Here is a 22,980-nt window from a genome sequence, read left to right as displayed (position 1 = left end):
TAGGCGCCAATCATTTCCCGGAGACTATCCGAAAGGTGTTAGTATTAAAATAGGAAAAAAACTAAAAAACCGGTGACCAGCCTTGCCAGGGGCCCTAGCCAACTGAGAGCGTGACCACGACAACTCAGTCCAAGACTATCCTGACTCTGACTGCGCTTGGTCATGGATCGTAGAACGGAGCACTTGGATCGATTTTATATACGTCTCTTTGAACGGTTATACAGCTGGTTTTGAACTGTAAGTCAATTAGTATTTCTGTAAATCTACAAAATATAGACTTGTCAACAGCAGATTCGCCTTCAGTAATTTCACCTCCTACACAACATCCACTCCCCATCCATAGCTATTTTTCCTGCGCAGCCGACAACCTTCCGGGTTCTGATGCTTTCGACTGTGCGAAATAAATTTAAACAAGTGGCCCCATATATCCGGTACATCCGCAGACTTCTTTCCGGTGCAAAAGGCCAACACGGATACCTCACGTAACAATAGCCGTAAGAATACCAGGAAGAACCGACCAACAACAATTGCAGAGAACATGATACGACATTAGTGTTCGGCACTTTAATTGACCAGTTTTCACTGGTAAGATTTGTGTCCAACGGCAAGGAACTTGCGATATTTATTGCTAAAACCTAATACTAACAAAAGACACGCGACAAATTTATTGCCGCAATTCGATTTAGCAAGTACTTGCAAGACGACTCACTCGGGACTTGATTGACTTCGGGTTTTGCACACATTTCGACGGAACCTTCACCTATAGTCCGAACTAGAATGATACCGATAATTTGAATATTTTAGCCCGGTTCTCATGTTTTAGTTGAAAATATTCCGGGAAAATGAAACCTTAATTTTCAAACAGCTGCAATTCCGACAAAAAATGTACTTAGTTCTAGTTCAGACGATAACTACATTCGTATAGATATAAAAAAAATGTTGTTCTTCCGTTTCGGACGACTAGAATCGCCGCAACCCGTCCGCCCGATTGGACGAGCGTCTCACGCAACGACCTGCATAACAGCGGACAACTTGCATAGTTTTCAATAAAGAATTTCATATAACTTTGTGTTGCTAATTGAAACATGCCTTAATATACGTCAAAAAGCCCGGCACAGTAGGTTTGATAGTTTTCGCAAAATGAATTCCTAAAAATTACTTAAAAACACAAGCTTCTAGACGATAATACCCCCTTAAAAGATTTAAAGAATATTCATAGGTACAATGATGTTATCTGGGGACGGACACAAACCTTACGCTTACGGTTACCATTACGGCAGGTTATGTTAGGAATCCGAGAAGGCCTTAACGAGTGCTCTTACAGGTTGTTGCCGTGGGGCCTAGGGGTGTGTCCGAGCTCGCTGGCCAGGCTGACGTACTCCCAGGGCAGGCCTGCGGAGTCTACGCTGAGCTCGCGGCCCGCGCGGGGCGGGTCCGTGGGGCTCTGCAGGGACGTGAAGCTGGTCTCGAGGCACAGTCGATGAGGCGGCGTCCCCGCGCTGAGTGGGCCCTTGCCGGGGCTAGGGGGCGCCAGCAGCGCGCGCATCTCCTGCTCCAGTTCCACCTCCTGGGCCGAGGCGGCCTCACGGGCCTCCGAGGCCTCCGCAGAGGACGCGTGCCCCGAGGTCAGCCGCTGCGGCTTCGCCGGTCCCAGCGTCGTTACAACCTGACGTCACCGGCCCTCACCGTTACCAGCCGTGTCAATGTGGAACTCGCGGCTAAAGTAGCGCCCTTCCGTGCGCGCTTTCGAGCCCTCAGGCGCCCCTCTAGCGGGCTCGTGATCATAGACGTAAGAATATATGGACGGAGCCCAGGATTGGGTAAGTATATACGTCATGTAATATCAAGAGACGCGGTTGCGTCTCGGACAAGTTCATGGGTCTTGGCTGAGCGCTACGTCTCTTTACTCCAAACATCGCTGTAACGGACATTTGATTTTATTAAACGACCACTGATGCTATTAGAAGATGATATATACTTTTTAGCCTACATTGCCGGCTTCGTTAATTATTTCTCTCTTTCATTTGAGACCAAAACCCTTGTAATCGATGAAGCCGTTGATGAGTTATGTCGAATTGAAATTTCAGTACCGTCAGTTTAACTATATTTAGTCGTTATCTCCCTCTAACTCACGTATGAACCTATACATATGCAAAGTACTCACTTACGAACCTACACATCCCAGACCGGTTTGTCCCTCAAGGCGAATTTTAATAGATATGTGGTTTTCTGTGCGAGCGCGAAGTATATTACGCCCTTCTATTTCTAAATAGAGAATAACAAATCCAATTAGAAATTTTATATTAAACGAGGTTAAGTCGAATGAATTTTTAACGGAAGCATTAAATTAATGCTTCAAAATTGATACGTGGGTGCAGATGAGCCGAAAGACGTTTGTAACCTAGCAAATGCCGTATATCGTCCATCTGCGGTATTCTTCGTATTGTGTTCTTTGTATGCGTCATTTACTGGTTTTCTGTGATTTTCTACGGGAAACTTTTTGGTTTACATAATATACGTGAAAAAATTCGAAAAACGCGAAATTACCCAACCCTGGACTTTGGGTTCCGTTCATATATTCTTACGTCCATGCCCGATATAAATTGGGGTGCCGGGCCCTGGCTCGCGGCCATCTTGGATTTTTGCGGATCGCAGTAGAGGAAGCGGGTATGTAGATGACCCGATGTCCCCGTAATCGACGGAACTTGTCGTTGACTGTTTTCTCCTCTTTGCCTCTTTTTAACGGGTCACGGGGATGAGATCGATTAAGCGGACGCTTTATGGAGGGGTTTACCGACGTAAGTTATTTTTTGGGATTAGTGCATGGAAATATCTGAAGCTTGGTACGGAAGCGTATAAAGGCCGCAAGTAACGATAATTCATGGGTATTTATAATCTGTACAGTACAATCGAGTTTTTCTTTAGTATCTATGCTTCATCCAGAAGGTTAGTAGATTGTTAAATGCGTTTTAATTTGAGTCTTGAAGAGAATGAAATGGAATAGGGAGTATTTGCTAATGGGGTGGATATATTTTATATATATATTTTTTTTTTACAGTGAATATAAGATAAAAGAAGTTTTAATATGATTAAAAATAATGGGTTTGTACAGGCTGGAAATTTCCAATCATTTTTTGGATTCCAAGAGAACTCTTTTTATCTCTCCTTTAAACTTGTTTTGATTGAAACGCATTTCATAGTCTACTAACCCGCTTAAATCTACATAGGTCGGTTTGCACAGATTTATTGCTATTTCTCATTACTAGAGGTACTGCTTGGCGAATGAGATAATTGCATCCAATTGAATTACTTTTGAAGAAATGACTGTTCTTACACCTGTTTATCGTCTAGAAGAAAGCAAGATGGCGTCGCGTTTACTGCGTGACTTACGTTTCAACTCTGAAAGCTACTTTAATAAATAATGAGAAATTAATTTGTCCGGCGTACTCAGTAAAGAGTCAGTTTCCAAGCCCGGAAGGAAGTTCGAGGGTTACTCTCTGCCATATTAGTTTACCGACATTCTAGTTCTCCACTGTCGCTCGAAGTTACCGCAATGAACTGTCGGAAACTCTGACACGTGCATGTCTGCACCGAAGAGATGATTCGTTAACCGGGGAAATTGCGTAATTTGCATAATGAAGACGCAAGACTCTGTAACTATTCGACCGTACGCCGTGGACGTTAAGTCATCTTGTCCCTTCCGACTGATAAATAGGAACGAAGACTATAATAAATATTAAAAATTGAATAAAACATAACGATTCCCTGGATCAAGATTGCACTTATCAAACTAAAAAAAGGAAAAATGTTTCAGATCATTCCCTGCATTAATGACCAAAAACAGGGATAAAACGTCGGCAAATTCATGTCCATAATTGCATTTGGATTCCTCTTTGACGTCCCAAAATTAAGTCATTTGTACGACGATCTTTGGATGAATAAGAATGTCGATGAATAATCGCCTTCATTCTATTCGCGGGATCTCCAGTAAATATCCAGTTTGATGGGAGTTACTGATAACCAAGTTAGGGTTATCTTATGGATACCATTTCTTTATCGGTAATCCGTCATGGATACAAAGTTCCTTATTGATCCTTTCGCTTTTCCGGTTTTCGCGAAGTTCCTCGCCTCGACAATGTCTCACGAGTGATGGAAACCGGGGCGAAAGCTTTTGCTGATGCTATTGTACCAGAGCTATTAATAAAACGAAGGAAAGCGAGGAAGCAGCGGAAAGTGTGGGCGAGAGAATGGACTCCAAGAAGAATGGAACGCGGCATTGAAAGGGATTTGTTAGTAGAATTGAAAACGCGAGATCCCAAAACAACCGAAAGCGCTCTCGGCGAATGTCGAGGAGATATTTTAACAGTCCATTGGAGATAATTGGCGGCCTTGCGGTTCTTTACGAATACGTTTGTTCAATCTCCCATCAAAATCCCTTTCCCACCGTCCGACGTGGCTAGCCGCGGAACAATGCAAGGAAAACGGATCAGGGTGGATGAATCGAGACGTGTTCACACGAGTACTTTTATTGAATGAACGGCGAGAAAATGCTAGAGTATCATTTTTTTTTCCCGGCATAAAGGGCTAAACGAAGAGAACTGATAAAACGGTACAAAAAGCTGTCTTTAACTATCGTTAATTTCGTTACGTAATGAAACATTTAAGGTGAAGTGAAACACGTCGAGGAACTTGATCGACGTCGATAAAGAAGATTTTTCTAAATGCCTAAGTTGCCGATGTTCGTTTTTATATTGACAGCTGTGTCGAATTATATTGGATATTGTATCAAAAGGCATACTCCACCTGTTGTTTTCGTACAAAAAATATCAAGAAATCGAAGTAAAACTCCACAAATCCTCTGGATTCATGCTTTCTGGGGCCCTAATTGACTGCAGAGGGACACCTTGCGCCATCTGTGATTTCCAGGTCAATTATATTTTCACTCCGAGACCTCGTATTACCATCGTTTTAGCATAGAAGCGCATACAACACTATTAGGTTAATAACTGACCTAACCTGACCTATAATATAAAAAATAAAAAATAAAAACCTAACCTGAATATACGTACGTAAAGAGTATGCATTTGGCGCGATACTCTACTGAGTTTTGTGGTTACGGGATTATTTAAAGAGAATGACTTTTCTGGCCCGTTGCGAAGGGAAAGGGTATAAATAGTAGGGCGGTAAAGGTATCGTTTAATTGTATTTGGTAAAAATAACAGTCGACGGGAAAGATGAACGTCACATTTCTGGGAGGAATTCCCGATCCTATCACGGCTTCTGGTCTCTGGGAGCAGAGTGTCAGCTCGATTTTGTGTTTTCTCTCATAAACGTAAGACGGCTGGGACGAAATCGTCTTTCGCTACTATCCAATTTCGCCCCGGATCCCTGAAGCAAGCTCGGTGAGACTAAAGCGATTTCCGAGGTTAAGCATCACCGTGCGCGGCCTCCATCCGGATGGGTGACCCAAAAACGTCTCCGGGATTTCGAAACCAGGTGTAGAAAAACGACGCGTACCTCTTGCGAAGGTCGGTTTAGGCGCGCTGGCGAGTCTCGGTACCTCAATTTATTATACGAGTATGGCAGGCTGATGAATCGAAAAGCACACGTGTAAGATGTTTAAAGCGTGTGAGGAGCGCCGTAAGCGATATTTCTCGATACTGACACATCAATTTGGAGTTACACAAAAGGAGAAATATGTGAAATATGCTCTAAGAAAAGACGGGAGTAAATTCGAATTTCTTCATGCTCCTTTGTTTTTCGACTGATACTTTCAGCACTAACAATATTACTCGAAAGAGGTATATTAAAAAGAAAAAAAGAACCTCATGCGTGCCGTTACATCCGAAGTTTTTCGATATTTTTGTACAAATTTGGAAATCAATAATCCGTGAACTGTTGCTCGAATTTTAGACGGTGTTAGCTATTATTCGGCGTTATAAATGTATTGTAACAATTTGAATTTAGATAGATAAAAAGTGATGAAATGTTAAAAAGTCACTGCCGTCTTTCCTTAAGATGGTTTCCTGTACTCCTGCAGATAAAGGTGTTTTAAAATGTGATATCCCATACATTCTTGTTTACTTGCTTAGGTCTTGAAAGTACTTACCTGAGTCATGGGTACAAAATTTAGAGTGGAATTCTCCCTTACACGATTATTGTATTAAAAAGAATTTCTTGCGGCAGTAATTTGTTAAATGGAATGGTTTCTTTCATACATTTAGGGAAATAAGTACCTTTAGGGAAATACTTAAAACGTGTACGAGTGAAAACGATTGATGAGCGATCAGTGATTGGCGTGATGTAAGTATACTTTATGTCTTTATGTGTGACTTGATGCATGCATATCAAAGACAATATTTAAGCCGACAGAAGAAGAGAAAAAAAGCTTTCGAATAAAGAAGTAATTAACTAATTCATAACACTTAATACTCGTTTAAACTGTGATAAATATTATAGCATGCCTGCGTTGATCGGAGGAATAACTATTTTTTGTTGATTTTTTGGAATTCTATAACACTACTGCGATTGTACTGACAAACGATATCAAATGTACTTTCTACTACAACGTGAATCAGCTCTTGAACGTCATTATTTAAAAAAAAAAAAAAATGTAGCGCATTTTATATATGTTAGCTTTTCCGATGCACCTTTGAAAGAATACTCAGCATTGTCGTTATGTCACGTGGCAAATTGCCGAATAATTGCGCATAACAAGTTTTGCAATTCAAAGGGATCGTAGGATTTACCTCTTGCGTAAACCGTACTTTTCTAATGTGCAATGTAAAAAGACAGTTTAAGTGCAAGACTTAATGCGGTGCCCTTTTATTGATAGTAATGTCAAACTTTATACGATAAAATCACTGAAAAGTCAAGGCTGCCTCCCTGTGTTCATAATTCTCGCAGCCGAATTGCAATACAAAAACAACACAATTTTTGTTACAAAACGTCTAATGCGTATAAACCCTCCCGTTCGTAGATACGTATTTTCAAAATATTCTGCATATTCGATAAGAGATATTAAATTGACGAGGTATTGGATTCGTCAGAAAACTAACATTCCCTCCGCGTGAAAAATAAATACAATAATGACATTAATATCACAATATCGTTTTGAAACATCTACACCGGATAAAAAGTTAGTTATGATACGTAAACGCGTTTTACATATTCACATCTACCATGTTCCGGGAATATCAGTGAAATTTTAATTGTGAGAATACAGAAAGTCGTCTAATAAATTGGAAGGTATAGAATTAGATCACTAGTCGCGGGAGTAAGATGTAAATTGTTAATTAAACCGCGTCTAATCTCTGCATTGACTCGTTTCGTTACAGGGACAGCTTTTTTTTCCAGTAATTTTATTTATAGTCAACATAGCCGGTGAAGTACCTTGTATTGTGGCAAGGCGAGGGTGTGGTGGCATAGGCGTCGGCGTTGCCGCTTCGCGGCGACGAAGCTCGAAGTTGAAGGGCGATGCGTTGCTCGGGCCTTCTCTGTGTCGCTACTTCTATGGTCGACGCTCGGGCAGCCGCGATCTCGGCGCTTCGATCTCTGCACGCTGACACCTAATCCGCACCACACACCCTCAGCCACTATTTTCAACTAGAAATTCCCTTTCTTCTCCCCTCTAAGTGTATGTACCTTGGCTTACCCATGATGTAACATGTACATAATTTTATCATATGTAACACTCCTTTATTCGTAATCGAGTCTGAGGACAACGGAAATGATAAGAAGAGCCGCGGAAGAGAGAAATAAGAGGAGAATGGAGATTCTCTTGCGTATGCCAAAAAGCCGTTTTGACATTTTTGTATGTACGTTATGTTTAAATGACACGTGATTTGCACATCTGTGAAAATATGATCAAGTATTGATTGTTTTTAGAATATCGGCGGTAGAATTCACTTTTTCATTTATTGTAGACGAAGAGTTAGGAAATCAAGATGGCGGCGGTGGCGACGCATGTACAAGAAGAATCCACTTGTATTACTGTAATGATGGAATTGTCTCAGGTAGAATCGATTAGAACTGCAGGAGTATTGCATACATAAATGTGGCGATGAGATTTTTTCATTGACCGAAAAAGATGTATTTCCGTTTTAAAACAATTCCGTAGGTATATTGGAATTTAAGTCAACGGGTTACAAAGGTAATTCTATGTTTAAAGAGTGAAGCTAGATCTGCTGTACTTTTCTGGAAACTCAGTAATTATTTGAGATTAAGGATTAACTAAATTTCTTGTTTTCTAGAGGTTCCTCTCAATTTGTGACTTTATCTACACCTCTTCATATACGAATGTATAGTTAACGTTTGATCATATAACGTGAAATTGCATCTACGCTAATAAGCATGAAACTCTGAGTGGGGTGCACTTGTCAATGTACATTTGGCGCAATGCCATTGCAAGTCGGTTTATCGTGAAGTTGAGCAACGCTTCCTTCGTTACGGATTCAATTGCTACATTTTTCAACCACAAAAGCAAAAACTTACCGACGACAAAGTGAGAGTAACAAAACAGAACGAAACGCAAATTTCTAAGAGGTGGAACGTATATTAACAAAAGTAGCTTAAAGTATAAATCATACATGACGGCGTGTTATACAGAATCGATTTGGCCAACAAAATGAAATACCAGCAAATTAAAATAATGGCTTGCGAGTAGAGAGTACGACAATGAATTTGAGCGCGAGCGCACCTTACGTACTTAAGAATAAATATTATGCGAAAAGTAAGAAATAAATTAAAAAGCAAGAGAAAGTGGATGAGAAAGTCATCCTGGACGAAACCTACGTAAGTTCAGTACTACTTTCTATGCATTGTGCATCATGCGGTAACCCTTCGGTGACGATCATGCACGTCAGTGTTATGCAGGGTGGTACGATACGCGTCATCCCGACTTGTAACATTTTAATTAATGATGATAGAAAACAGGTCGATTTACATAAATTAAATTGTTATGCTCAAACTGATTTCTTCGTTGGAAGACTTTTTTTAAAATTGGACTCTCCTCAGAGGGTTCTATTTGAAATGTTAGAAATCTACGTGAATAGATTTAATTCGTTTCCAGGTATCTAAATATTGTCTAAGCTTTATAAATGTAAAAATATAAAAAAATCGTCAGGACTGAAGAACGTCTGAACATAACCGCTCAATTTGTGCAAATGGATTTTTTCCCCCGATCATCATTAATTTAAGTATTACAGGAGGAAAGTTACATTTGATGCGTCACCCTGCATGTCATCTACTTAGGCAGTGATAATATGTTTTACAGTAACTAATTCTCTAATGTTCAATCAATGTGTCCTGTGCGAGGTAGTTTTGTGATAAGTCTTTCTTTGTATTATCTTTTTCAACCATCTCCAGTGATGGTGCTAGATATAAAATTGTCATTGCCGCAAAAAAGAGCTCGTTTCCATCATATGTGTATAAATATTAGCGACATTCATGATCTGTATCTTCGATGTTTGTAAATCATTAAAAAAATTGTTCCGATACGTATCGAGTCCCTTTGGTGGAAGTAACGAGTCGAGCTTCTGGCACGAACTCTTGTAAGAACTATATTTATTATTAGTCTAGATATGTACAAGTTGATGCATGAGTAAATTAAAAAGGTGAAAATGTAATTGGGGAGTAAGCAAGATTACTTTTAACTTACGTTTTAATCACGACCTACCCTAACGATATAACGCAAAATCTGTAGTTTTCCTTTTTTGTAAAACATCTCCTTCATGACACCAGCACGAAACATTTCATATTTCATCCTTTCAAGGATTACTGCACAACTTTACCATTTATCTCCATTCATTCCTACATTCATGCAACGTTAATCCATTTAACGCGACTAACAAAAGTTATATCGATATACATAAATTCCTTTAAGAATTTGTAAACGTCAACTTGAATAGACAAATCGTTTCCGTTCTCTGTAAAAAGTGACGGGAATTAACCCTTTTCCAATGTTTTCTCCAAATTCAAAACACGTACAAGGCATTTTAATCGATTTCGTCCTTGAAGCTACAGATTTTCAATTACGCGTTCTCATAAATAAATAGAGAGAAAAAAGAAAAATGTTAAAAGTTTGGTCAAATGAAAGGGAGCAATTACTTCTGCTCCCATTTCGTCTTGATTAGTCCAGCGTTGAAACGAATTGACTCCGTGTCTCGTTCTCATTTTGATTCATGAACCTCGACGACTATAGAGATGGACCTTAAACCCGACTCGTTATCTCCAGCGGGGTTTTCCTCGTCAATGCCGTACCCGTTGATCGATCGATCGTTAATATTTACAACGCTAACAGATCTTCTCCCATCGATCTCCTCCTGCACTAGTTCTGGAACATCAGTAGCTTCCTCCAGCGGTTCATAGAGCCCAGGTTTCACAGAAGGACTTCGACTGGCCGTAGCATGGCCTTTTCTTATTTCCGCGCCGGTCGATGCAGCTAAGCTTACCTTATTCAGGGCCTTAAGCATGTTATCGGGCATGTGGTCCTGAATCATCACGGGGCTTATCAGGACCTCGTCGAAGTCGCAGGGGCCCGCCCAGAGCGCCTGATAAACTGGCTCCCGCTTTCTCAAAACTTGCCTGAAAGTGTTAAATAATTGTTACATCAATTAACCAAACCGCCGATTTAGGGGTGCTGGGGAATATTGGCTCCAAGGCATTCGATGTACCTCGAGAAGATATTTATACACTTATGTTTCGAGGGAAGACCTCCAAGTACACTTCATAGAATATATTATAATCAACGTGCCAATACCATTCATGAGTACTATTCATATGTCGAGGTAATTCACTTGCATACTCTTACTGGACTGATAAGGTGGTACTTGTAAATTCATGCGTTTTCCTTGCGGTGGTATATCCAATTTTCGGGAGAGATTTCTTTTTAACCCTGACTTATTCCCGGGTAAGTTCACCAACGTCTCAGTTTCTCAATATTATTCTTTAGATTAACATCCGAAACCTTGGAAATGTGAATCTCTGGATCAGAGGAATCATTTATCAATCCAACCAGGATTGCGCTGGTCAAATTTGACGAGAAAGAAACTATCTTCTCCTGCTTATTGAAGAAAAGAAAAAAAAAAAAATAACGCAGGCTCTGGTTGCATAAATAACGTGTATGTAAATAGTTACGAACTTTTGCATCCCTATCGGATACTAATTGTCTTAGGCAAAAAAACGATCACCCTGGCCTCGACATGTACGTGTCCAAGTTTCAGACAATTCTGCGTCCTAACTTGGCAAAATAGAGAGAAACTAGTTTCGTCGGTAACCTTACACGGTAAAAACACTTACGAATTCCCTTAAGGTACGAAGATACATTCTATGTTCCTGTCATGCAAAGAGACTAGGATTACACTGGTGCAGTCCCGAAAGAATTGAGAATAAGAGTGCCAGACAGAAAGAAGATCCGCTATAGGAGTTTTAGGACTCATGCGATCGCATCTCCAAGATAGGGAATTTAAAAGACTCCGGAAAGTCATGAATGCCATTTCCCTTAAACATACCTCCAACGCGTCTCATACTTTTGCCTACAAATGAAAATACAGAATTATTCTCAACGGCCTTCGCAGGTCGAATTATAAAACGTCATTGCAATTGCGTTCAAACCGCGTCTTGTTCTGACAACTTCTTGCTCAAGGTGACTAAAAGAGTCTTAATATATTCAATTCTATCCTTAAATCAAATATTGTCGCGAAATGCCAAATTATATCATAATAAGAAGAAAACAAATCGGTCATTATATCAATATCCATTAAATGTCATTAGATGTACTAATAATCCTTTGAATGTTCAGTGGTTTAAATTTAGCAGTAGTGTGGCAGGTACCTTGATGATTTTGTAATTAATCGTGCTTTAGACGGAGGGAAATACGTGTTTGAATACTCACTCGCCCTTGTTGGGGTGATGTCGCACAACGTGAATAATCCTCCCCGGGGGATACAAGGGTCTGTGCAAAGTGAGTGCGATGCTGGAATCGCTGGGCACGACGGTTTGAGAACGTGCCTGGTCCTTATCTCTCTGATACTCGCTGATACAACCACCAGCTTCTAAATTCGCCGCTGACGTTGGAGTTGACCCGCAACCACAGCACATCACCGAACAAGCTATCGTCTTCCACTGAAACAGACATTTACATCCGTTAAACATGACAGTCATTATCCATATCATTCCTCACAAAATTCCAGACATTCATTATCACACTTTTCTACGGCGCTTTCGTCCATTCGTCCATTCCTTCTTTTGTTTTTGCGCATGTATCGAAATACTCATCACATGTTGTAAAGCACTTAATGAACAGATATCAGAAATATCATTACTTTTTTTAATGGAACACCCTGAGACGCTATATAGGCCCATCAATTTGAAAATATCGTCATTACAGTGAAGTCCCAATTTTAAAGTTTCATAAAAACATCGCAAAAAGTAAACCTCAGGGGCCTTAGATATCAGTGATTTCGAGTTTGTAATTAGTTTTTAATCTGCCTGCTCCTTAATCTTATATTAATGATTCTTTTCGGCTCACAAATTTACCCTGTACCGGATATTAATTTCCCGCAACATCCTGTCGAGTTAGCGACCGTGCTCTCCTAGTTCAATTGTTAAAGTGCAACTTAGTTTACACCATTTGTTTCAAATCAATGGTATCTCTCTTTTTCAACCCCGCATGCTCGATCTTCATATCTTAACGTTTATATAATGTCAGACAGTCGTAGAAATTTACGTGCCTTAGGATCTACGCTTCTTTTAATGGCATTAATGAGATCTGCCCTCAGACTCTCCATTTGCCTGAGACCTATTCGGGGAACGACGTCTTTGCCAACGACGACGGAGGTGATGAACTCTTGGCTGTACTGTTGAGCTGGCATGCTCAAAAGCCCGCCAGGGGGTGCGAATGAAAAGCAAACCAAGTCTGGATACTCTTGTTTCAGCAGGATCGCCAGGATCGCTGCGGTCCCTGCACCCAAGGAGTGACCTACCAGAGTCAATCCAAATTGATGAGTACCTCTGGAAGGGTCCTGAAAACAGAATTAATGGTCACGGTTTAATTGCTTTTCATTATATTCTAAATCATACCGAAACACCGCGTACAAAAGAAAAGGTGTCGCTCAATACCGTATTGCCCCGACCCGAAAGTATTTCCGTGCAATGAATAGCTGTGCTCGGAATAGCTTGTTGCAATTGGAATTGGTTTTTCAGAGATCCCTCTTAACATTGCTACTGGTACATCAATTAACAAGGGACGCAAGTCAATCAAAATACACCATTCCAGTTAATCAGAGAGAGATGGTAATTCTCAATGATAAATCGAAATTTAAATTACAAATGTTTTTTATCTCTACTTTAGTACAGATCCTTGATTAGGCATGAAATAAATATTTTACGTCCATTTTGAGAAGAAGAGACGCTTTCATTAATTTTGCCGAAATTTCAAGGAAAATGACGGGGTAACTTTTATCATTTCTCCCACGCTTAGCTGACATCGACGGAGACGAAACTAATTTTCCTGGATATCGAGGGAGGGATTTAAAATATCGCGGAAAGCGCTGACGTTCCATACTTTGGCTAAAGCCTTCGCGATGATGCCTTCCTCGTAAAGTTTTTTACGTATATATTCCGCAGCCTGGACCATTCCTTTGTGTCCTAGCCAGTCCTCTCGAGGCGGATTTAGAGGTAGCACTTCGCCCTCGGCGTTCAAATCCGTTACGACATCCTTCATGCTAAGTGTACCACGTATGCTGACGACCACCTGAGGGAAGAAGAAGAATACACCTAATTAACACGTACACCCAAGTACTTCAGGTACCAGCCGACTCGTTACCGTCAACCGTGTCAGGCATATTTAGCCACGATTCCTTGTCAGAACTTCCGAAATCATAGAGATTCAGACGTGCAATTTCTTTTCTAATTCTTAGTTCTTTTGCATGCATTACGACGGACGTATCATAAAGTTTCATAAATTGGTATACTTTGTATTTATATTACTATGCTTTAGAAATGAAACATTGTTACGTTTGAACGTAGCCGAAGAGTACCTTCTTCTTGGAGTAATCGAGAGCGACGAAGAACGGCGTCTCGCCGACGTCGACGTGGAAAGTCGCATAAATGACCTCGACCTCGCCGACTTCCACCATCCTTCGAAGGGCTGCATAATTGCACTGGCAACAATTATCCTCGACGACTGTGGCTTCGTCGTCGTGAGTTCTACACGGAAAGCAACCGCACCGCAGCCTGAAGCCAAGAACATGCGGAAATTGTTCAACTCTTTCTCCCAAGTAATTAGCCAAGTTGAATCGTTCTAACTTAGGTAAACTAGGTAATTAGATGCTCTGGAAAAAGTATTCGAGAAAGAAATTGTTGCGGTTAAGGAGGGATCCATGTAGGAACGGAACGTTGTCAAATAGTATCCTCGAAGATTTCAAGGCTACAGATGTTCCCTTCCCAGTCCTTTCTACGCGTATAAACAGTTTTGGCATAACTTAATCTAAACTGAATGTTCTTTCTAATTTGCTTTAATTTCATTTGGCCTTATTTGGTCGGCGTCAGCCAGGTAGAATCAATTCGACGCAAGAATTAATTTTTCTTCCAGAAAGTGATATTTTTTCGCTCAGAGCAATTAACTATTGGTTTTTCAGGAACGACAAGTACCTAGTGCACAATTGACAGAGACCAGTGGTGTGATTGACGAGGAATAAGGGCCAGCCATAGGCAGCAAGGGCAAAGTGCATGTAGTGTATGGCCGATTGGAAGTGGTTCAAGTCCCCGTCTTCCGTCAACGACAGGAACTTGGTGCGAGGCGTGACGGGAACCCCCGAAAGGAACTCATAGGTGTCGTTCTTCCTCTGTTTGACGATGAGCTCCCGCTCGACCTTCTGGAACTTCCTCAGCAACACGAGGCCGGCCACCACGTCCGAAGGGACCACGTCCAGGTCCCGAAAGAAATCGCTCAGCAGCCTGGCGATGTCGGCGAACGAATTCTGAAAGTCGTAACGCGCGACACGTCGACGTGGGAACTTTCCTCCTTTTTCCTTGAAATTTTCCGAACTCACTCTGTTTCGGTCGGAGTTCCCCATGCAGCAGAATAGCAGCCTGCACCTGTTGTCCCAACTGTCCTGGTACGCCCGGATGACTTTTCTGCAAATACATGGGGTGGTTCGGTCAAATTTCGCAAAACCAATTCCTATGTCATCATTTCTACGTCACTATGATGTGTCAAAGTTTCGGACAGTGTGGTCTAATACCCTTAAAAAAAAGTGTTGTATTCGAATCGACTGATTTGAAGGGGGTTTCACTTCACCTTAAACGCTTTCTGCATTATTTCCATAACCGTTTAAAAAGAGAGCAAGTTAAAAACCTACAGGTTAATCCCACTCATTCCCTTTCAGAGCGCCCGCCGTTTCCGCTCTTTATTCCCGTCTTCCTTCTCTTGGTCTCGGCGCGGAGGTAAGTATTAAATCGAGACGCCTATCCCTCGGAATATAAAGGTTTAATTAACGGCCGCGGGAAACAGCTCGAATTGAAAGTCAAATCAGCTGCCGCCGCGGAATGGAAGAGTCGAGTGCCAAGGACCCCCTCGGCCGATCGATGGGACGCGACGAAGGCGAAAGCGAAAGCGCCGAGTTCGCCGAGTGATAAAGCCAAGTCGACGCGAGGTGCCGTATCTCGAGCTGCAAAAAGGAGGAAGGAAGAGTCGTCGACGTCGAGTCAGTACCGTTGTCGCCAGTTCCGGTTCCTGCTCCCGCTGCGCTTGTAGTGCAATCTGGCCCCGCGGGACTCCGCCTCCCTCATGCTGCGCTGGTATTTCTTCATCTTCACCCAGGATCTCCCGGCCGCGTCGTACGTGCACCACACCGTCACCACCACCGACGCCAGGACGCACCAGTTCGATATCACCAGACCTGCATTGTTAATCCTTCAATTTACCGGAGAGATAGGAATCAGACTTCGCGCAGAATAATCTTTACTTGGATCGATCTTATTCGATTTATCCATATCGAAGCCTTACGATTGTTTCCCTTTCCTAACCCTTTTTTTTGTGGGTAGACACATAAAAAGAGAAAAGATTTCGTCGAAATCATTTCAAAAGACGTTTCGGTTGAATGATCCGAATTTTAGTTCACTTGGCCCAGCTTCTTTGCTTTAACCCCTTAACGCACAGATTTTTTGTAAAAACCGGCCAAAAAAAATCAATTTTTGTATGTAAAAAAACACTAGAACATTGTCTTGGCAAAGAAAATAAAATTCTCGATTATATTCGAGGGTGAATAATTATAGTAGCATAAAATACAACACCGCTCGAATTATCTCGAGTGTGCACAGTTTGGCCTGTTTAGCGCGCTCGAATTAACTCGAGCGCACAAGTTAAAGGGTTTATCAAATAAACTGTCCAGATAATCCATTTTGTTAACGTTAGATATTATTTTAATGGATAAACCAAATATTTTGCTTCAGTATACCATATTATTTTAATATTCGATGCGATCTATCACAAGATTTGATATAATCAACCAGAAGTCATTAACCAATGAGTTTTGTCATGTCATGAAAACAATTGGTTGTGTGCAATCAATGGTCTGGTTAATCATGCATCATCGCATATCCTCTGGTTTAGGTGATATGAAAGTGTGATATGTACATAACAAAAAGTCAAAATATTTATAAAACTTTTCTTCAAACTGGGTGCACCGAATTATCTCAAACTTTAACACGTGATTATGGAGGCTATAAGGAAGAACGCGCTGCCCGTGAAATTTCATTTTTCATCACCAAAAAAAAAAAGAAATTCTTTTTTGGTTCTTGTCCGAGATAAGTACAGATAATTCGGTGCACCTAGTTTGGAGAAAAGTTTTATAAACATTTTGACTTTTTGTTATGTATATGTCACACTTTCATACCACCTTAACAAGAGGATATGCGATGATGCATGATTAACCAGAATATTGATTGCGTACATTCAATTGTTTTAATGACAAAATTCATTAGTTCATGACTTCTCCGATTGATTACATCAAATCTTGTGATAGATCGCATCGAATATTAAAGTAATACGGTATATTGAAGCAAAATATTTGATTTATTGATTAAAATATTATCTAACGTTAACAAAATGGATCATCTAAACAGTTTATTTGATTAAAGCAAAGGAGCTGGGTCAAGTGAACTAAAATTCGGCTCGTTCAACCGAAACGTTTTCTGAAATGATTTCGATTAATGAAATATTTTCTCTTTTTATGTGTACACCCTCTCTAAAAAAAAAAGGGTTTTGCAGAGTAGGGAAACCGATCGTAAGGCTTAAAATCTTTTAAGATGAAATTTTCTCCAGGAGCTTTTTCCTCACTCTGTACGTATGCATGTATTCGTATTTACAACATATTTATATTATTTGTACACAGGGTAGGGAAATAAAATTCTTAACCTACCTAAAATGATTTCCTTCGCTTGATCCACGGGACAGGTTTGGTAATGAAAAGTTAACCAGGTTACCCCCGCGCACAGCCAACCAGTTTCCACCAACAATAGAACTGAAATCAAATGAAAAGGCTCGACATTATTTCGGTTGTTCATTTCCTCTCTTCCGGGGAATATAAAAAGATTTACAAAATCGTCAACGTTGGCAAGTTCCTCGAGCGAGGACATTTCGTTCCGACTGTCAGTCTAAAACTTTCCAAACGAGAGGGAACTTTTATTTTAATCCCTGACCTTTCCCTCCTGAAATATTAATTTGACACTTTGATTAGTCTTTCAGGATACGTCAAGTTGAATGCCTGAAATACCGTGATTAATAATACAAGACTGTTTCGCGGACATTCTTTTTCGGGGAGGGTATTTTTATCTCGCTTTACTTCATTATTGCGTATGAACATTTCACACAGATTTACGGCTACCGAACAGCTCCTTGATATTTAAAAAAGAGACATTAAACAGAAGTGGTTTATAGCATTTTATTAAACGTCAATGCAAATTAAGTAACGAATTAATAAATATCCTGCTAGAACTATCTATTATCAAGGAATTAATGAATTAGACATTATTTTGCATTAAAAAGAAAAAAAAACTGCCTGCGATTAAAAGTCAAAACATATTAAAATTGAATGAAAATTCATTCTCTATGTTTAGATTCAGACAATAATCTTACAGTCCTCATATTTAAATATAGATGAATAAATGAGATACTTTCAACGTACAACTTCTTATACCCTTTAATTGTTTACATTAATTTGTCATTCATTTTTAGGTGAGGTTGTTTGCGTTTTATCCTCTTTTCTTAAGGTTGTTTACCGCGTTAATAGAAGCAGTCGAGGGCTGAAAATCGATTTGGGACATTACACCGACTTGGGGAGTCGTCTACGAAAGTGTAAGTGTAATCGATCAGTGAAGGAGTTCATTAATGTAGTATTTGTTGTTTCGCTGGTAAACAGCCGTGGTAGTAACAATTCATTACCATAAGACCCTGCCAGCATACATTTTCATCCCCGAAACCTTCCCCCCATTTATCCGCTTCAGATGAATTATGAACAATACTTTCTGAATGTTCCAGGGAAGCATGCATTCCCGTCGTCTCACATTAAGCTAACTAATTAGGCTGCGAGGGATTCTGGAGTGTGCTGAGAAACTCATCAAGGTAAATGCCTACAATAAGACGATCTGACAAGCACGAAGGAATCTATTCTATTAGTGAAGGTTGAAATCACTGGAATAATGTAGAAAGCTTGCAGACCGACATAAAGTTTTTCTGAATACGAGCTTATAATTAGTGTCGATCGAAGTATCAACTGTAGTCTTAATAAAGATTTTAAATTACAGAAGGGGATGAAAGATATGTACGAGACTAAGATATTCGTATAAAAGTAACCGTAAGATTTATAAAAATGTTGAGACAAACCAAAGGAAAGGTTTCTCTTGTAGCTGAGGTTAATGTGTAAGTAACAAATTCCGGAAAGACCTTTCGAAACTGAGGAGAATTCTTAAAATGTTTTCTATATCCCTTAATGTGGTTAATTGGGCTTCTAGGGGTATCTGAGGTATCTTGGAAAACCTATCGAGGTAAAAGTTTGATAAGACATTCTTCATTGTAGAAAGGAATCTGATCTGCTGGCTGAGCATCGAATGACTCTTATGGAGCAAAAAGTTCGTAGGTCAATTCGAAACTTTGGCGAAAGCGGATCCAATATCACTGAAGGTACTAATTACCTTTCAAAGGAGAATTCCGGAGTGAACGGGGATGAGCATCATCTACGACCAGGGTTGGTATCCCTTTGGTTAATTAATCAATCAATGGTACATGATTTAACGTCCAGACAATTTTTAAAACTCTAAAGGTCTCTCAATAAGTTTTCTATCAGCTCAAATTAAGTTACCTAATTGAATAATCGGGGATTCCAATTGAAAAAATCCAAAATTGAAATTTGGTTTTTCTGCGAGCAATTGATTAGCAATAAATTCTGGTATATAATTCATCGATGAACATTTACTTAATAATTGTTTTTTATTGTAGCAGTGCTAGCTTTATACAAAGCTTACATTGCCACCATTTTTCAGAAAAGTATAAGAGCAAAAAGTTTTTTTCTTGTGCAATAAAATAGCAATGAATTAGCAATAAATTTTGCAATAAATTTTATTGAATTGTGGTAAAGTGGCAATTCCAGCTTTATGTACATGTCCGACGTGGCGTTCTTTTGTACGTTCCTCAAAGTACGAAAGAATCCGGTCCATTAGAGGATTATTGAATGGCTCGACCGAAGCAAAAAGCAGCTTGCAGATCGATTGGAAGCTTCGGTGAAAGCGGTCCCAATATCATGGAAGGTACTAATTACCTTTTAAAGGAGGATTTCGATACGAACGAGAGGTGGGCATTATCTGGGGCGAGGATCCCTATAGATAGGTGATCAATCAACGGTCCTCGATTGAAAGATCTAAACCCTTCTCGAAATTCGAGAGGGGTCTCTTAGGATGTTTCCTATCGTCTCGAATTAAGTTATCCAACTAAGTATCTAGAGATCCTGAGGCATCCTTAGAGACCAATGAAAGTGCTCGATACTATATGTATTCCTCTGTACGTTCCTCGGAACACGCAAGAATCTCTTTCGTTATTCTTTTTGATACGGCTATGTGTTTTCGTCAATATGCTTCCGCTATACATGCGGAAAAAGAATTCACAGTTGTAATTAGATATTTTACTTGCAGCAACAAGGGTGAACACTTGAAAATAAGCCAACAGAATGTCCAGAAATATTATTGTTAAACTGACAACAAAAAACGATCACTTCCCTGGGACGCCAGAAATTCTATTCCTGGTTGCAATATTCTTTTCTAACAACGACAAATTGTCTATCACACATTCGTTTGGATAGTGACAATGTTTTTCTTTCACTGTTTCAGCAAATTCATTCGCTGATTTAGCAAGCACTTCATTTAAAGAAAGCTCTCCAATGGTTACATCTACGATTCGATACAATTGTACATATTTTTGTTGTTGGTACGATTATTCCTGCAGCAAGAGCAAAGCTCTATCAGTAATGTTGTCTTGTGCTAAAAGTGAAAACGTTTTTTTTTTTCTGTGTAAGGATCCCCGAATCGCAAATACAGCGCTATAGTATGGACCAGTAAAGTAATGACAACCGTTCACCATAATCAAAAAGTCGAAAAAAAAGCAGTAAAAAATTCTACTAGGTATGAATTAATGCAAAATTTTAACGGAGCAATGATGGGTGACCACAACCACCCGTAGTATCGAAAGAGTTAGAAAAGTAATGACAACCGTTCACCATAATCAAAAAGTCGAAAAAAAAAGCAGTAAAAAATTCTACTAGGTATGAATTAATACAACATTTTAACGGAGCCATGATGGGTGACCACAACCACCCGTAGTATCGAAAGAGTTAGAAAAAATGTCTGGGATGAAGGAAAAACATTTTCAGGTCAATACTAAGCTCTGTCGAAGACGAAGTCAACACTGTCGTAGATATTAACAATGAGTCCAGAAGAGTGGGCGTTTTTTAGAGGTGGAGTTAGTATCCTCGCAGACGGACAACCAATTATCGGTACGCGATTGGAATACACCAAGACCTCTCGAGTTCCGAGAGGTCTCTTAAGACGAGCTCCTGCTGACCTCACTTCGTATCCATTAACTACAACCTTAATACTAATTTCAATTGAAGCACAATTCAAGGATTTCTCTGCCCCTCTTGAGGACGGTGAAGCTCCCTCCTATAACGGCCTAAAGACGATTAACGAGTTCACAAAAAAGGGTCCTTTTCCCCGACAAAATAAAGAATACTTTTCTAAACTGATAGACAACTGACAGATCAATGGAATAACTATCCAGATCATACTGAAATCCAGAAAAGAATAACAAATTTGGAGATTGTTACCACCGAAACTGTCACCAGCGAGAAATTTATGTCCAAATGAAAGCATGGTGCCTCCATGAAAGAATAAATCCTAACCATTCCATAAAGGAGAACCGTACTTCCATAAAGAAAAGATTTACGATTCCTGGAAGGAAAAGTAAACGCCTTACGGCATAACGACACATGCTATGGTATTGTCTTCTGTGTCTCTATCTCTACGTTAACTGGTCTGGCCAGGGATTCTGAAGCACCCTACGGGACCTCCGAAGACTGACGCGTTGAAATAAAAAGCTCGTCAATGGGAAGCTGCTGTAAAAGTACCGACTACAGGCCTATCCAGGTTTTCGACTCGAACGAGTAGTAGACGTTTCCTGGATCGAGGGGCGATTGGCCCCTGGAGTTGGCATCCCTGTGGCGACCAATCAGCGGCACGTGATCGGAAAGGCGAAAGACCTGGTGAAACTGCAGAGATCTCCCGGGACGAGTCGCTCCTGGACCAGGTCCAGATCTATTAGCTAGATCGGGCGGTTCTTTCCCGGATGCGGAAATCGGGAAGTGCGTCGTTCCGAAAGGAGTCGCGATCGCTACAAGGATGCATTCGCCCGCCTGATTTATTTCATCGGTTAAGTGCACGTAATATCCCCTAATGGGAGATCTCAGCACCGGAAATGGGACCTCTTCAAAAGTGGCGACAGGAAGTTCAGGATACATTGAAATAGGATCAAGTAATTATGATTAAGGGCTGAAGAACGGGGGCTCATTTTCAAGTTTGGGATCTTGTCGAATCGGCTGATTTTATATTTCAAACGGACCTGAGTATCCAGTTGAGTTTATGATGTTTCCATCATCAAGGAAAACTCGGAGAGAGAGACGATCTCGAGAAGCTAAGAGTGCGCGGAAATTACCTCGAAGAGAAACCTTCGGTGGTTGAAACTCCGAAGTTTTCTCATTTTTGTATTAAAAGGCCTTGAAGGTACTTACTTTCCGTTGAGTTGATCTAGCAATACTTTTATGTTACATTTCTTTTTTAATATTTCGCATGGTACGACATTTTTAACCGTGGATACTTTGCCGTCAGTATCGACAGGATTGTAATTCTCACGTGACGTTGAAGAGACGCTTTTTATGCCGCTGGTTTTGCCAGCTGCTGTACTTTCAAATAGAATATTGTTTTCTACACGATGACGTATACATCCGAGAGATAATTTCTCTTGTGGTATCACGTGCGTCTATCCATTTCCAACTTCCCCAAATCGGATTTCATCCGACGGTCTGGGACGCGTCGTAAAGTGGAATACTGACCTAGGCGAGCATAATGAAACGTGGGATAGGTCAGGGAGGAGAATGTCAGAAAATGTCGGCAGTACGAGCTGGAGGTTCGCGGCATGTATATCGGTAAATAGTGTACATTTGCCGCAGTACATAGGTATTCACAAATCATATAAGTTACTCTCTCAGAAAACTTGCTCTCTTAGGCCTTGCTCACGTGTTATATACAAGTACTTGTAGTATATCTAGCGGACACGCGACCGTTTATCGATCCATATTTTGCGCTGGATAAAAAAAAAACCTTAAATCACTGCACATCGCGTCGTATACTTAAAGAATCCGATCCATAATTTTTCAC

The 22,980-nt window shown here is 40.4% G+C and overlaps 1 protein-coding gene across 7 annotated transcripts in view; it reads right to left on the bottom strand.

Moving 5' to 3' along the window:
- LOC105700014 (sn1-specific diacylglycerol lipase alpha) overlaps positions 1-22,980 on the bottom strand; it is a 76,285-nt gene that overhangs the window by 4,191 nt on the left and 49,114 nt on the right. For 4 of the 7 annotated variants that reach the window (XM_012425534.1, XM_012425535.1, XM_012425533.1 and 1 more), the window contains 11 exons: positions 17,424-17,525; positions 15,716-15,902; positions 15,054-15,138; positions 14,653-14,981; positions 14,040-14,235; positions 13,565-13,753; positions 12,732-13,022; positions 11,894-12,123; positions 11,511-11,534; positions 10,452-10,584; positions 7,393-7,568 (listed from right to left, as the gene is read on the bottom strand). In XM_012425534.1, coding sequence (XP_012280957.1) covers positions 7,393-7,568; positions 10,452-10,584; positions 11,511-11,534; positions 11,894-12,123; positions 12,732-13,022; positions 13,565-13,753; positions 14,040-14,235; positions 14,653-14,981; positions 15,054-15,138; positions 15,716-15,902; positions 17,424-17,525 — 1,942 coding nt within the window. Of the gene's footprint in view, positions 1-1,322; positions 1,667-7,392; positions 7,569-10,451; positions 10,585-11,510; positions 11,535-11,893; positions 12,124-12,731; positions 13,023-13,564; positions 13,754-14,039; positions 14,236-14,652; positions 14,982-15,053; positions 15,139-15,715; positions 15,903-17,423; positions 17,526-22,980 lie in introns of all 7 variants that reach the window. The other 3 variants (XM_012425539.2, XM_023434926.1, XM_023434927.1) reach the window with 3 other exon arrangements.

This window comes from Orussus abietinus, unplaced genomic scaffold, assembly GCF_000612105.2.
Source record: "Orussus abietinus isolate OABI.00-Male unplaced genomic scaffold, Oabi_2.0 scaffold61, whole genome shotgun sequence".
In the NCBI taxonomy this organism is placed as follows: Eukaryota; Metazoa; Arthropoda; class Insecta; order Hymenoptera; family Orussidae; genus Orussus; species Orussus abietinus.
The sequence above is the reverse complement of the archived record's forward strand: the minus strand, read 5'-3'. Positions and strand labels throughout refer to the sequence as shown.